Genomic DNA, 14,120 nt, shown 5'->3' with positions numbered 1-14,120 from the left:
GGCCGTCACTGCAGAGTGTGACGGTCACCAGATCCCTGGCAGAGACAGCATCATGTACTTTGTGTCTGTCCCTTCAGGAATAAAATATTTTGCGTGCAAAACAAATCTGCAGAGCAAGGGTTGGCGAATTAGGGCCTGCAGGCCAAACCTGGCCCCTCCGCTGTTTTTGCAGAGCCCATGAGTGAAGAAGGGTTTTTACATTTTTCATTGGTTGAAAAGTTTTGAAAAGAATCATACTGTGTCACGACATGTGAAAGTCATATGAAATTCAAATTTCAGCTTCTATACATAAAGTCGGACTGTAACCGCTACATTTATTGACCCGCCATCACCTGTTGCTGCCTTCAGGCCAACACGGCAGAGCTGATGACGACTGTGATGGAGACCATCTAGGCCACGGGGCCTAAAGTAGTTACCATCTGACCCTTTCCCGAAGCTTGTAACAGCTCCGTCTGCTCTCGAGTCCTGAATGTCCCCACGTGGGCCTGACCTTGAGAAGACTTGGCCAGGAGAATTTGTTTCCTCTCAATGCGAGTGTTTCCACACCTCCTCTGCCCTGAGACATAGTCCCAGTGGCTGAGGTCACCAGGGAGAAAATTTCACTTACATAGGATCCGTAATCCACAGCCAGGGTTTGCAGTGCCCAGGGGAGACCGAGCCCAATGAGGATGTCAAAAACATTGCTCCCGATGGAGTTGGACACAGCCATGTCCCCCATGCCTGCAAGGACAAGAGGTCACTGGAGTGAGGAAGGTGGTCCCTGGGGGGTGCCCCGGCCCTTGAAGACTCTCTCCAGCCCCTGGTCTGACAGCCAGAGACCTGGTGGGCAGGTGGGCCAGCCCAGGTGCTCGGGTCTGTCCCGGACCATCCATCACTGTAGGATGATTCCAATTATAAAATAGTCATTGAATATGTATTTTCAATAAATAGAATGAAATATACATTCTATTGAACTGCTGAGCTTTACTTCAAATATGATCATTTGTTAAATGTAATTCAAAAAACTAAATCTGGTTGCAAAATTCTGAACCATTCTGTGGAAAGGAATAAACTCAACAGTCTATAAAGGGCTCATGAGCTCACTGACCCGCACAGTTCAGTGTCATTACATTACCCATCTGCTCCACGCCGTATCCAAGTCTTCTAAATAACTGAGCAACATTAAGGAAAATAGTGTAACCAGTAGAATTTTGTGAGGACCGGTGGATGACATTTTGCCAAGGGTGGCAGCCACACACTGTTTGCTGAAAACCAATCTCTTCCCGCACAAATCAGGTTCATAAACGAGAGTAGGTGCTGGAAGGAACGTGGCCATCTGGGGGGGCTTCCACCCAGGGGTGGGTAGACTGTAATCTTGGTTTTGAGGGTGGAAGGGTCTGTCACACACTGAAGAGTAACGTCTGGCACTTAGGCTATGGGGTCCATCCTCTCTAAGCTCAGTTTCCTCATCCATGAAATGGGTATATGACTGCCCCTAATTCATAGAATTGTTAAATTAAGTAAGATCATGTGTACAAATTGCTCTGTTCAGTGTGGGGCTATCATCAGCAGATGTCAGCTATCACTGTATTTCTTACTATTTTTAATAATAAAAGCAATACAACCCTGGAGGGGATGAGGGGACACCTTAGTATACGAAAGGGTATATGGTATACCTATATAGGTATATAGTATATCTAGTATATAGAAAGGGTCTCTGCCTTGCTCGAGGGTGGATCTTCTGGCTTGTTTCCCTGTTATTCTGACGCCAGGAAGACTTCTGACCAGCCTGGCACTGAGGTGGGCAGTGCTCCTGCACAGCTGGGATGCGGTGCCCTGGTAACTGCCATGCAAACTCCCCCTAACCCCTAAGTAGGGAGGTCTGGCTTCCCTTCCCAGCCTTCCCCATGTGGGCCCCACCTTGTCTGGCCACAATGAGGCTGGCCATGCAGTCGGGCACGCTGGTTCCAGCTGCCAGGAAGGTGATCCCCATGATGACGTCAGGAATCCCCAGCGTGTAGCCGATGATCGTGACCTGGGAGCGGGGTGGGGGTGGGGGGGAAGGGAGGCAGGAAGAGGCAGTGAGCAGAGGGCCGATGCCAGCCCTGCCTGCCTGTCGACCCTGTCAGCAAAGCTGAAGAGTCTGCAATCTGGGCGGTCTAGGGGAGGCGTCTGTGTTCCATGTCAAAGACAGAGGGCCAGGAATGTCTCAGGGAACAGAGAGGTGGAGTTACAGAGCCCATGCTTTCCAACCAAGGACTGGCCTTTTTCACACGTTCCTTTGGGTGAGGCAGGCGGCCTGAGAGAAGAGAAACAGAGTTGCTGGAAAAAGGCAACAGCGGGACAGTTTTTGAACTCAGGATGTTCCTGGGGACCCAGAATGGATGGCTGCCATGCTGTGCTAGGAAATCCACTGTCCAAGTCTCAGGTTGGCTGCATGACGAGACTTTACAAGAGTTGGGAGGGGGCTGAATAACACCATCCAGTCCAGTAAGAAAAGCTGTCAGCTGCCCATTCCTTTCCTCCCTTCCTGGCAGCTTGGGAACATCATCTGCCCACATCACCCTCTGCTCCACGGTGGCTTGCTGCTGCTAAGTCTCTTCAGTTGTGTCCGACTCTGTGTGACCCCAGAGACGGCAGCCCATCAAGCTCCCCCGTCCCTGGGCTTCTCCAGGCAAGAACACTGGAGTGGGTTGCCATTTCCTTCTCCAATGCATCAAAGTGAAAAGTGAAAGTGAAGTCACTCAGTCGTGTCCAACTCTCAGTGACCCCCCCCGGACTGCAGCCTACCAGGCTCCTCCGTCCATGGGATTTTCCAGGCAAGAGCACCGGAGTGGGGTGCCACTGCCTTCTCCGCCACGGTGGCTTACATCTGCCTAGAACTCAGGCACTTTTAGTGTAACTTACTTAACTCTCACTACAACCCCAGGGTACACCTACTGGTGTTATCTCCATTCTCCGAGTGGCCTTGGGGCATCCCCTGCACAGAGAGCAGGCCCGTGGGCATGGGCAGCACCTCTGTGTACACAGGGGGAGGGGTTAAGTCAACACCAGAGGCAGTGCTTCTGTTCTGCAAATGAGCTCATTCTGGCCCCCAGTTTTCAGATGGGCAAACTGGGAGGACAGCAGTGGGTGGGACGGAGTGACCAGGGGCGGGTGGCACAAGTGATTAAGTGGAAAGAGACCCGTTCCGGGTGCCCTGGCCTCAGAAGAGGACAACATGCAGGAGCTAAACATTAGGTCATTGTGGGATGCGCCCTCCCTCACGTTCTATAAAACTGCAAGAAATGCAGACGACATGTGGCCAGTATCCCACTCCTGCCAGCTCCTCCAGGATCCCTGCATGGGAGTCTGGCCTCCCCTCCAAAGGTTTGGGGGACGTTATTTAAATCTGCTAGGATGCCTGGCTTGGTCTCTTTCAAGCAGAGGCTGTGTGTCTCATTCCGTCCAGTGCTGGACTGGATTTGTGGTGGCCTCAGATTCTCTGCCTTCCATGCTCCAGGGAGGAAAGGGAGACACGGAAACACAGCAGTTTCTTGTGGCTGCTCTGGAGCCTTTTGTGCAATGGAGCGGCAAGCATCCTGCTCACCTGTGTTTTTCTGTTCTCACCCTCAGTAGGGTCCCTGCACGAATTGGTTTGGCTCCATGGGGCTTGAGCTGGGAAGAGGACCCTGTCCCCACTGTGCCTATGGTTACCATGGTTACAGCTGAGGCTGGCGTGCTGGGAAGCGATTCTCCAGGTCTCTGTACCAGGTCTCAAGGGTTTCTCCTGGTCTCCCCTCACTCCCGGCCCTTTCCCAGGGCTTCTCCGAACCTCCCCCAGAGTGGAAGGAGGCAAACAGAAAGAGGGCGAGCCTAAGATCTGTCAGCTACTTTGCATGTTAGTGGACTTCAGAGAAAAACCACTGGACACCTGGAGGTCAGGGATACCAATGCTATTCCCCAAAGTTGGCACCCAATGAAAAGGTCAAACAAAAATAGTAATGGACACAGCATGAGGGAGAAACCCCTGCCTATGCGATTTGGATTGAAAAAAGTATGCCTGTGATGTTGAAGGCAAGGGGTAATTATGAGTTAGTTATGTCAGGTTTCCACATTTGCTATTACCTCCAAAATAATCTTTTCAGAACTTTTTTTAGCTCTTGAGTTTAATTCTCCAGCATTTATATTTCATCTCTACCCGATGCTCAAGCACAATTAGATGTACGTATGTCATGGTTTTTAATTTCTTCCCAATTCCAATTATAATGAATTAGGGCCACTCCCCAGTTAAAAACGAGCATCATGCATGGGCAATGAGTGCACTCTGGGTTTCCTAGGATGGCTTTAGGGCAGAAACACTTTTGAGCGAAGGTCCCTCAATCAATGCCAACTCTTGAATCATTGTTTTAGCTTCATAAGGGACCCTTGAGCATTCACTTGGTTCAGTGACTTCATTTTCTGGTTGAAGAAACTTGAGCTGAGATGGGGAGTGACTATGATGGATGGAGTGTCACTTCTCATACCTCCCACCTTGCCTCCAGGCTGGCTGCCTGTGACCCTGCAGGCCTTCCCACCAGAGCAGGTCAGGTGTATGTCCCCCACTCCACAGATACTTGGCAGATGGAGGCTGGGTGGAAATCTCAAGCCAAGGCCCCAGAAGGCCCCCATATTTGCCTTTTCCCTCCTGCATTCCTGTGACCCACTGTGAAAAGACATTCCCCAGGTAGCCACAGGTCCAAAGAAAATGGGCAAACACAGAGGAGACACGAACCCCACCTGTTGCCTGAACCAAAGGCAACCGCAATGGAGCTGAAAGCAGACTGATTAGCTGGTGCCCGGTAAGACCAGTCACCCACAGTCTCCCTGCCGACACATGAGCAGGAGGATAAGTTCTTTTGATTCTAAGCCACGGAATCTAGGGCTGGTTGTTACACAGTGTATGGTAGCAACAGCTGACTGATACAGTTACTGGGCTAAAACCTCTGCCCTGGCTCCCCTCTGGAGAGGGGAGTTTCCGCAAGTTGAAGGACGATGTTGAGAAATTCCACTAGGTGGCGCTGTCTCCTGACCCCCACCTTAGACTCTGGGAAGATGTAGCTGCCTGTCCATGGGGAGAAGGACTGAGAGAGGGCTGGTGGTCTTTACCGCCCCTCCCCTGCCTCCACCCAGACCCCACACTCTTCCCTGCACCCCATTTGTATCCTGAGAATCCTCTGCATCCTTGAGTTTCTCTCTGAAGGGACCCAGCACCCTGGGGTCCTGGACTCACCATCCACACCATCATGTAGGAGAAGGCTGCGATCCACAGCGTGGACGAAGCGAAGGTCACCATAAACCACTTCTCCCAGCGGGGCTTGTTGCAGTTGGGGACGGTGAAGTACAAGACGAAGCTCAGGGGCCAGGTGAATGCCCACTTCACTGTTTCCAGTTTGCCAGCTGGGAGAACAACAAAGGCAAAACAAACAAATCAGTGAGGCGCATTTTCCCGCTCCATCCTCAGCATGAGCGTCCCCAGACATTAAGCCTGACTGTGGTGCTCCTTACCACAAAGACTCGAGTGCCTTTCCACCAACAAGACCAAGAGGAATATAAAGTGCCCACCTGCCGGTAGGCCTCAAAATGAAGGATGTGTCGCTTCTGAGGAATACAGAGCTGGGGGGGACGGTTTGGCAAATGGAGCCAGGTGGAAAAGGATGCGGAGGATTCTCAGGATACAAATGGGGTGCAGGGAAGAGTGTGGGGTCCGGGTGGAGGCAGGGGAGGGGCGGTAAAGACCACCAATCCCCTTCCAGTCCTTCTTCCCATGGACAGGCAGCGACATCTTCCCGGAGTCTAAGGGGGTCAGCAGACATAGCGCCACCTAGTGGAATTTCTCAACATCGTCCTTCAACTTGCGGAAATTTTGATGGACGATCTGAAAGCTCTCAAGGTTGCCAAAGCATTGCTTGAGTGTTTATATCCCAAGCTGCTATGGATTTGCAAATTCATAATTGCTTCCTGGCTCTATCTGCCTGCTTCTATGGACAAGATGATGGATCTGTTAGTGATGACCTGTCCTACCATCTCAGCTGCTGAGTGCCAGAGACAATGGTGACTATTTTACCAGGAGTTCTTGTAGCCTCAGATTCGAAAAACCCATTAGCTCTCCTTTGGCCATGACTACCATCCTGCTTAGTGACTAAACAACAACAACAAACCATCCTGCATTAAGTACTAACTCACCTCTGAAGAGAAATATCAACCAAGATCTGCAGAAAGGTCTCTGTGCATCCTTTCTGGTCAACTTCCCAGCCCCTACCACCACAGAGTTCTTTCTATTCTCCAACTTCAAATAAATAAAATCATACAGTATTTTGTTTGTTTGTTTCTACCTTCTTTTATTCAACATAATGCTTTCTGAGTTTCATCCCTGGGTTGGTAACTCATTCCTAATTGCTATGTAGTGTTCCAGCCTGTGAATACACTGTGGTGTGACTGCATTCTCCTGTGTCTGGGATTTGGGCTGTTGCCAGTTTTCAGGTATTACAACTAACGAGGCTGTAAGCTTTTCTGTGTGAATCTTTCTGTGGGCATGTTTTCATTTCTCTTGGGCAAAGACCCAGAAGTAGAATGCTGAGTCACAGGGTGGGTGTTTTTTTTTTTAACTTTATGAGAAACTGCTGAACTGTTTTCTAAAAAGGACTGTTCCAATTTGTATTCCCACCAGAGTTGAGGTATTTTTAAAATTACACTGTGAAAAGTGATGACTAAAATCTTTAACACAATTTATAATTGTATACTAGCATCCAGCACTTATTTCATACATCTTTCGCCAGTCTCCAAATATTTTCTTAAAATTGCAGTTAAGTTACATGATATCACTTTTGACTCCTGGTCTCCCTAGACTCACAAGGTGGTCTCTAGCGGGAGGAGAGGGGGCTTTCTTATCAGTCCCCATTCTGTCTGTTCTGTCTGAATCAAGTGCCTCAGTTATTTAAACTCCCTGAGCCTCAGTTTCCTCATCTCTGGAATGTTGACAGAGCAGCAGTCCATGGGGTCACAAAGAGTCAGACACAAGTGAAGCGACTTAGTACTCCCACATACAGACATATAGATACATACATCATGTGCGCTGTGCTCAGTCACTTCAGTTGTGTCCGACTCTTTGCCTTCCTATGGCCTGTAGCCCGCCAGGCTCCTCTTGTAGGTGGAATTCTCCAGGCAAGAATACTGGAGTGGGTAAGCCATTCCTTTCTCCAGGGGATCTTCCTGATCCAGGGATCGAACCTGGGTCTTTGGCATTGCAGGAGGATTCTTTACCATCTGAGCCACTGGGTAAGTCCATTATATAATATACAGCATATTAAATATATATAAATATTTGTGTATTAATATGCAACATATCAGGCCTTCCCACGTGGCTCAGTGATAAAGAATTCGCCTGCTAATGCAGGAGATGTGGGTTTGATTCCTGGGTCGAGAAGATCTCCTGAGGAGGGAATGGCAACCCACTCCAGTATTCTTGTCTGGAGAGTCCATGGACAGAGAAGCCTGGTGGGCTATAGTTCATGGGTATATGATAAGAGTTGAACATGACTAAAGATGCACACACAGATGCAGCATATTAAATATATACAGTATATAGAAAGCATGTTATATGCATGCATCACATCAATCATACATGTGCACATGCTATATATGTGCACACACACCTATATTCATGTACACACACATATGCATGCATGTCCTATACTCCTCTATTTGTATACTCCCACACAATTACGTACTTGTTAATGATACACACTCCAGTCAAGCCTTAGTGGCAGAAACATGCAAATCCAGGTCCCTGCAAGATTCCCGTGGGAGGGAAACAGATCTTTACCCAGTGGCCAAAGTATCTTGGCCTGAGAGGACCCTCGAGTGCCCTCTGCTGGCCTGAGGGCCTCTGCTCGCTCATTGCTGTGAGGAGGCAGCCCTACCCAGGGGAGGCCCTGGCTGGACACTCAGTCCCCAGTCCTGGCCTTGAATGGTGTTTCTTAGCAGCTGGTGGAGCAGAACAGGGGCCCACACTCGGGCAAGCCCATTCGCACTTCAGAGGCAGAGCCAGGTGCTGACCTTGCTCCCTGGCGTGGCAGAGGAACCCTGAAGATGGCTGGGGGACCCCAGGCCCCAAGCCCATGCCACCCAGCAGTGGCCCACGGACCAGCAGCATCGGCATCACCTGGGGCCCCACCTGGATCACCCAAGTCAGAGCCCACCCCTGGTCAAGGATGCCCACATGAGAGGGGCTGGTGAGGAGGACTCAGGATCCCACTGACTGTCTCAGCAGCTCAGGGCCCTGCGGTGAAGCCGAGACCCCCAGGGGCAGCAGGACCACACAGAGCATCGTTCTCCTTGTGAGCCTGTGCTTCCAAAGGATGGAGGGTGCCTGATGTGGGTGCTTGAGCCCACACCTGCAGCCATGCCTCCTAACGTGTGGGGAGACCCTATGGCCTCCACATGTGCACCCTAATCCTGGGGTGAGGGTGGGGAGCAGGAGTTCAGGATACCCTGAAACTTCACACGTAGGCCCGGCATGTACTGCGTCCAGGTGAGAAACAGGGAGCTTGTGACCTGAAGGGGGCCCTCGATCCCGCTGAGTGATGTGGTCTGTGCACTCTCACACCTCTGTCTCTGATGTCTTCCTGGAGGAGTGTGTATGGGATCCTGGGCCGTGGGGCCAACAGAGCACCCAGCCACTTAAAAACTCTTTCATCAGGGATGACGTCAGGCGAGTGAGAGTTCTTGGAGCGAGGTTACAGTGCCGACAGTGAGCTCTGCAAACAGGGGCTGGGGAGGGGGTGGAATTCCAGACACAGCCCCCAAGGTCTGTGCCCCGGTTTTCAGCGCCCGTGCAGAGGATGAACCACCGTCCCTGACTGCGCTACAGTGTGAAGCAGAGCTGGCCTCCAGATAGGCAGGTAATCACTGGAGCCCTTGGAAGCAGAGGAGGAGGCTAGAGCCATGAGCAGAGCGGGGAGGACCAGACAACACACACTGTTCGTTTGAAATGAGACGCCACGGGACGAAGAAGACGGGGGCTGTAGGGTAGGGAGCAGCCCCAGCCGACAGCCACGAGGAGCCACCAGGAACCCTGCCAGGAACCTGAGTGTGCCGGGGCTGCTGGGAAGGACCGCAGCCCTGGCCCCCTCATCACTGCCCCGCGAGCCTTGGAACCCCCAGCCAGGCAGTGCCAGACTTCTGACCCTAGAACGTGAGCTAGCCAATGAGTGTAAGCTGCAAGGCTTGTGCTCATTTGTTACAAAGCAAGGGAAAACGAGCATGAGGCCCTAGAGGGAAAAGTGGGGGGCCAGTCATTCCATCCTTAACATGTTTTTGTCCTGGTCGATAGAAAGGTTGCCAAGAAATGTCACCAAATGTGGCAAAATGGATAAAAAGCCAGGATACATTTTTACTAACAAGCCAGGATTTAACTTTGGGTGATTCGGGGTCTGGGAATCTGGGTGGTATTTTCTAGTTACTTTCGGTTGGCAGTTGACCAGGTTGAAATCTGAGGAGCCTTTCAGGGACCCCGTCGCCCCCTGAGCTTTACTGGCTGGACACAAAGAGGGGCCCCAAAGGACACTGCATCCGAAAGGAACACTCGACTGTGACGCTGCGCCCATGTCTCCTTGTTAAACGGCCTTTCAAGTGGATCCAGCACTTCTTCCTCAGAGCTGACAGCCCCCACTACTTCCAACGTTGCAGAGAAGACACACAGGCTAATTAAGCTTCACATACTTGACAGTGAATACGAACTGGACCAGCGAACACTTTCTTGAAACAGAAACTTCTGGAAGGTCTGGCAGACAGGCAGAATTCTTTCGGTTTGGTCCACCCATTCCATTAATGGTGTGGCTGGAGGACAAGGCCGCTGGCTCAGCTGAGTCTTTACTGGAGGCAGCAGTTGGTGGACAAGGACACTGCCCTTGTGGCCAGGGTCCTGAGAGCTTACCAGCCTCTGCATGCACCCTGACGCGTCAAGAAACGGGGAGACCCTGGGCCAGCCCCTGAGGTGTGATTCGGGAGCTCTCTGCCCTAGTCTGCATCTCCTGAGGTGCCCACCCTGGAGACAGCAGGTCCTGGGACCTGGGCCCCCAAGGGCTGCCTCGTCAGGACAGTGCCCCCACCAACCGCGATGGGGTGGGTAATGGTGGGAAACCCCACCCCACAGCACCAAGCCGCCTGGCTGGCAGGGTCACGAACTTTCCTCTTTGGCACCACAGGGTCCAGAGGAACCACTGACAGGGAGCCTTCCTCCTCCAAAGGCCCACATTTCAACCAGGCCTGAAGGTCACCGTCTTGGTCATAGGATCTGCTGTGAAAGAATCTTACCCACTGTAAAGGTTAACACAATATAAATATTTCTACAGCCATACAGACAGCCCTTGAATTTGGTATCAGAAAGGTCACGCGGTCAAGGGCATCAAGTCAGTGGCTTCAAAACAGCTCAGGACCGCAGCCCGCCCAGCCCTAGCAGGGGCTCTTACACGGGGGGTCGAAGGGTGTGTATGGCCCCTCCTCCTCCTCCTCGTCCTCCTCCTCCTCGTCGTTCTCGTTATTCTCGTTGTCCTCATTCTCGTTCTCCGTCTCGTCACCGGCCTCCACGACCTCGTCCCTCCGCGTCCCGCTCACGCCTCTGTCCGGGGCGCTGCTGGGCCCCGTCCCGTTCTCCACCGTGTGCTTAATTGGGATCTTGATGGCCACCTCGGATTCTCCGTTGGCATAAGCCCTGCTGTTTATCAGTCTCTGTCTCTGGAGAAGGAAAGGCACGTTCTAACACAGAATCCCTCCCCACCCCCCAAGAGGAGCTGTAGATCCTCTCACCCAGGACCCCGGCTGTTGGGATTTTCCCAGGCTGCTGGCAGGAGGTGCTTCCAGAAGACTCTGCAGACAGGTTCTAAGGGACTCCTTAAAGTAACAACCAACTCTAATAGACTTTCTGGGAAGAAGGATTACTCTTTCGTGACCCACTGGGACTTACAAATCCCTTTAGAGGAGAGTCCCCACGCCTCAAATGGGCACTGCTTTTCTACCAGGGTTTGACTGCCTGCGCACTGGGTTGTTAATGCTCCTCTCCAGATGGTAGCACTTCCCTGGTCCATATGTGAGAAAGCCATAAAATGTATCGGGAGTAGGATCAACAAGGCTGCCATTCCAGAGAAAGGCATCCCCGGGAAAATGTGGGTGAGACTCTCAAGTACCCTAAACTAAGGTAACCTTAATTTAACAACTACTTTCCTGCGAGTTCACATCCGGGGGCTTTATTCAGAGGGAAGATAATGAGAAGAAGGGACGGAAGAGTCTTTCTATACAGCTGGGAGCTGGACTACATCTCTGGACACGTGGTGGGAAGAGCAAGGACAAGGATGCATAGCTGAGCAAGAATGTCGGGAAACAGCTGAGGGACATTATTGTGTAAAGCACTGAGGCAGGCGCTTTTACCTGCAGACTAGGGAACGTCCTCCCTGCCCAGTTCCCCACCCCGGCCGTGGCAGATGGACTTGTGTTCTCAGATACCTCATTGATTAACATGCGACTGGCCATGGAGAGCCGGGTCTTGGGGGGGAAGTGGCTGGTGATCATGATTCGAAGACCAGCCTCAGAGAAAGAAAGCTGATGTGGGTAGGCTGACAGCAGCTCGTCTACCATGATCACTGATGCTTTGCGGTGGAAATTGGCTAGGAAAGTTAAAAACAAAATAAAGATAGCGTTGAGGCTAGGAGTGGGAAAGAGATATTCATTCATCTTCCTTCCCTCCCTTATCTTTCTTGCTCCCTCCCTTTCTCCTTTCTTCCCTCCTTTCCTTCTTTCCATACATCCATCCGCCAACCCACCAACCCTCCCACCCATCCACTCATCCATCCATCCACCCACCCACCCGTCTGTCCTGGAAAGGTTGTGATTAAACTTTGAAGAAGAGTCAACATCTGCTTTCCATGGGCTCATCTATACTTCCTTTGAAATGACTTATAACAGTTTGAGTCCTTCTCTGACATAGTAAGAATGAATTATAACATAAGAGAATTTTCCTTTCTCCTCAAAGGATTCTTTTCCTGCCACTAATATCTGGGGCATAGGAAAGACCCCAACTGTCTTTAGTAACCCTTTATGCCCTTTTCAAATGTCAAGAGTGTTCACAGTAGGCTGTTAAAAGCTCCAGGACTGATGCTAGTCCAAGCAGAGGGCATGGTGTGGGATGCAGGGCAGACTGGGGTGGGGGGCGGGCAGCTGGCCAGCTTACAGAGGCTCAAGTCCAGAGGGTGCTTAGGGAAAATCCTGTGAAATGATCTGCTAGCAGGCCTGAAGAATACTTCCTCCATGGCCCAAGCTCTTCCGCGTGGATATTGCAATGTGAGGACGCAGCTCACAGGTTACAGCCTCACTCCTGTTCTCCAGGCCACTAAACCATGAAATGATCTCTGGAAATACTGACTAATAGTAGGTAGCTCTCTTTGGTTCTCTAAGAGTATTCCTTTTATTGTTATAAACTACCCTGCAGAGAAGAAATGAAATGAAATCCTTATGTGGGATAGCGCTGAATACTCAAAAGTCTTTCGTTAAACATGAGTATAATTAGTGAGAAATTAGTATAGTATAATTAGTGAGAAAACTACATCAAAAAATTGATTTTCAAATTCTAATAATTACCCACAGATTTCAAACTGAGCTATGTACTTGGAAATAACCTATAGATTTTTCTTTTTCTTTTTTTCCCTTCCCTGAAAAGTAAGGAAATGGGACTGAGAAGAAATAAACCCACACATTTCAATAGGAAAGTTAAAAAAAAAAGTTAAATGAAAACTGAAACACATTCTAGGCAAAAGTAAATGATAATTTTCCATGTTCCTTTAAGAAAGAATATTATTAAGAGCATTGTATTATTTCTCTTGGAATAGCAACTGCTTACTAAGCATCTACTGAATATCAGAATTTGGGGGAGTGATTGAGTGACTAACACTTTCACACTTTTAGGGCTTCCCTGGTGTCCAGATGGTAAAGAATCTGCCTGCAATGCAGGAGACCCAGGTCTGATCTCTGGGTCAAGAAGATCCCCAGGAGGAAGGCATGGCAACCCACTCCAGTATCCTTGCCCAGAGAATTCCATGGACAGAGGAGCCTGGCGGGCTACAGTCCAGGGGGTCACCAAGAATGAGACACGAATGAGTGACTTCACTTTCCCTTTCTTTTCTATGTTATTTTGCAGGTGGGAAACTGAGGTAATATAGCCTGAAAGTGAATTCGGATATAAATATACACTAATAACAACTATCATTAATGGAGTATTTTATATACTCTATCTCCTTAACTTGTTATGAAAATTATCCTCATTTTACAGAAGAGAAAATGAGGCTCATAGAGGTTAAGTAACTTGCTCCAAGGTCACACAGCCAGAATGGGAGAGTCAGCACCTTGACACCCCTGGCGTCTCCTTTACTATCTTGTTTCTCTGTTAGCAACCTCAGCACGTTTGGTCCAAGAACTTCCACAGCTTCCAGAGGCCGCCCATCACCAGGATGTTCCCGGACGCAGCCAATGGGAGGGAGTGGGGGCGATGCTCCCCGGGCAGGCACGCCCTGTGGGGCCGGCGGCACTGGCGCAGCCCCGCAGTGGGGCACGGCCCCAGGGTTACCTCTCTTGAGTAGCACCACGGTTGCGTCGCAGTTGCCGCTGTCGTCCATTTCGGCGTTGTTGGCCAGGCCATTGACCATGTTTCCGGCCCCTTTGGTCTTCCTCTCGAAGCACTGGTGTATGCAGGCGTTGTATCTGGACACGGCCGGGAGCAGAAAGAGCCCATCAGCACTGCCGTTCCTCCCTCCTGGGCTCCTGGCTCCCCAAAGCTCCCCAAAGCTCCCTCAGCCTGGACCCAGGTGAGAGACCCGGTGCCTCAGGTTAATATGGTTACTATTTTATCATCCTGTTTTCCCCAGAATATTCAGCCCATTTCCCCAACTTGAGGATATATGGTAAGTGAAAATAAAACCAACTTCAGACAGATAAATAGGGACACACTGCTTTCTCTGCAGTCTTTCATGTCAGTGGGGGAGCTCTGGGATTGAGTTCCCTTACTTATGATCTATGTATGGATGTAAGAGTTGGTCCATAAAGAAAGCTGAGCACTGAAGAATTGATGCTTTTCA

At 50.5% G+C, this 14,120-nt stretch overlaps 1 protein-coding gene across 1 annotated transcript in view; it reads right to left on the bottom strand.

Moving 5' to 3' along the window:
• The window catches only part of SLC24A3 (solute carrier family 24 member 3), a 428,326-nt gene that overhangs the window by 12,567 nt on the left and 401,639 nt on the right, over window positions 1-14,120 (bottom strand). The window contains exons 10-15 of the mRNA XM_061435536.1: window positions 13,613-13,746; window positions 11,500-11,660; window positions 10,470-10,734; window positions 5,231-5,397; window positions 1,900-2,014; window positions 608-720 (exon numbers count right to left, since the gene is read on the bottom strand). Coding sequence (XP_061291520.1) covers window positions 608-720; window positions 1,900-2,014; window positions 5,231-5,397; window positions 10,470-10,734; window positions 11,500-11,660; window positions 13,613-13,746 — 955 coding nt within the window. The remainder of the gene's footprint in view (window positions 1-607; window positions 721-1,899; window positions 2,015-5,230; window positions 5,398-10,469; window positions 10,735-11,499; window positions 11,661-13,612; window positions 13,747-14,120) is intronic.

The sequence above is a fragment of the Bos javanicus genome, chromosome 13 (assembly GCF_032452875.1).
Source record: "Bos javanicus breed banteng chromosome 13, ARS-OSU_banteng_1.0, whole genome shotgun sequence".
Taxonomy (NCBI): domain Eukaryota; kingdom Metazoa; phylum Chordata; class Mammalia; order Artiodactyla; family Bovidae; genus Bos; species Bos javanicus.
Note: the sequence above shows the minus strand (reverse complement) of the source record. Positions and strands in the feature narration are given on the sequence as shown.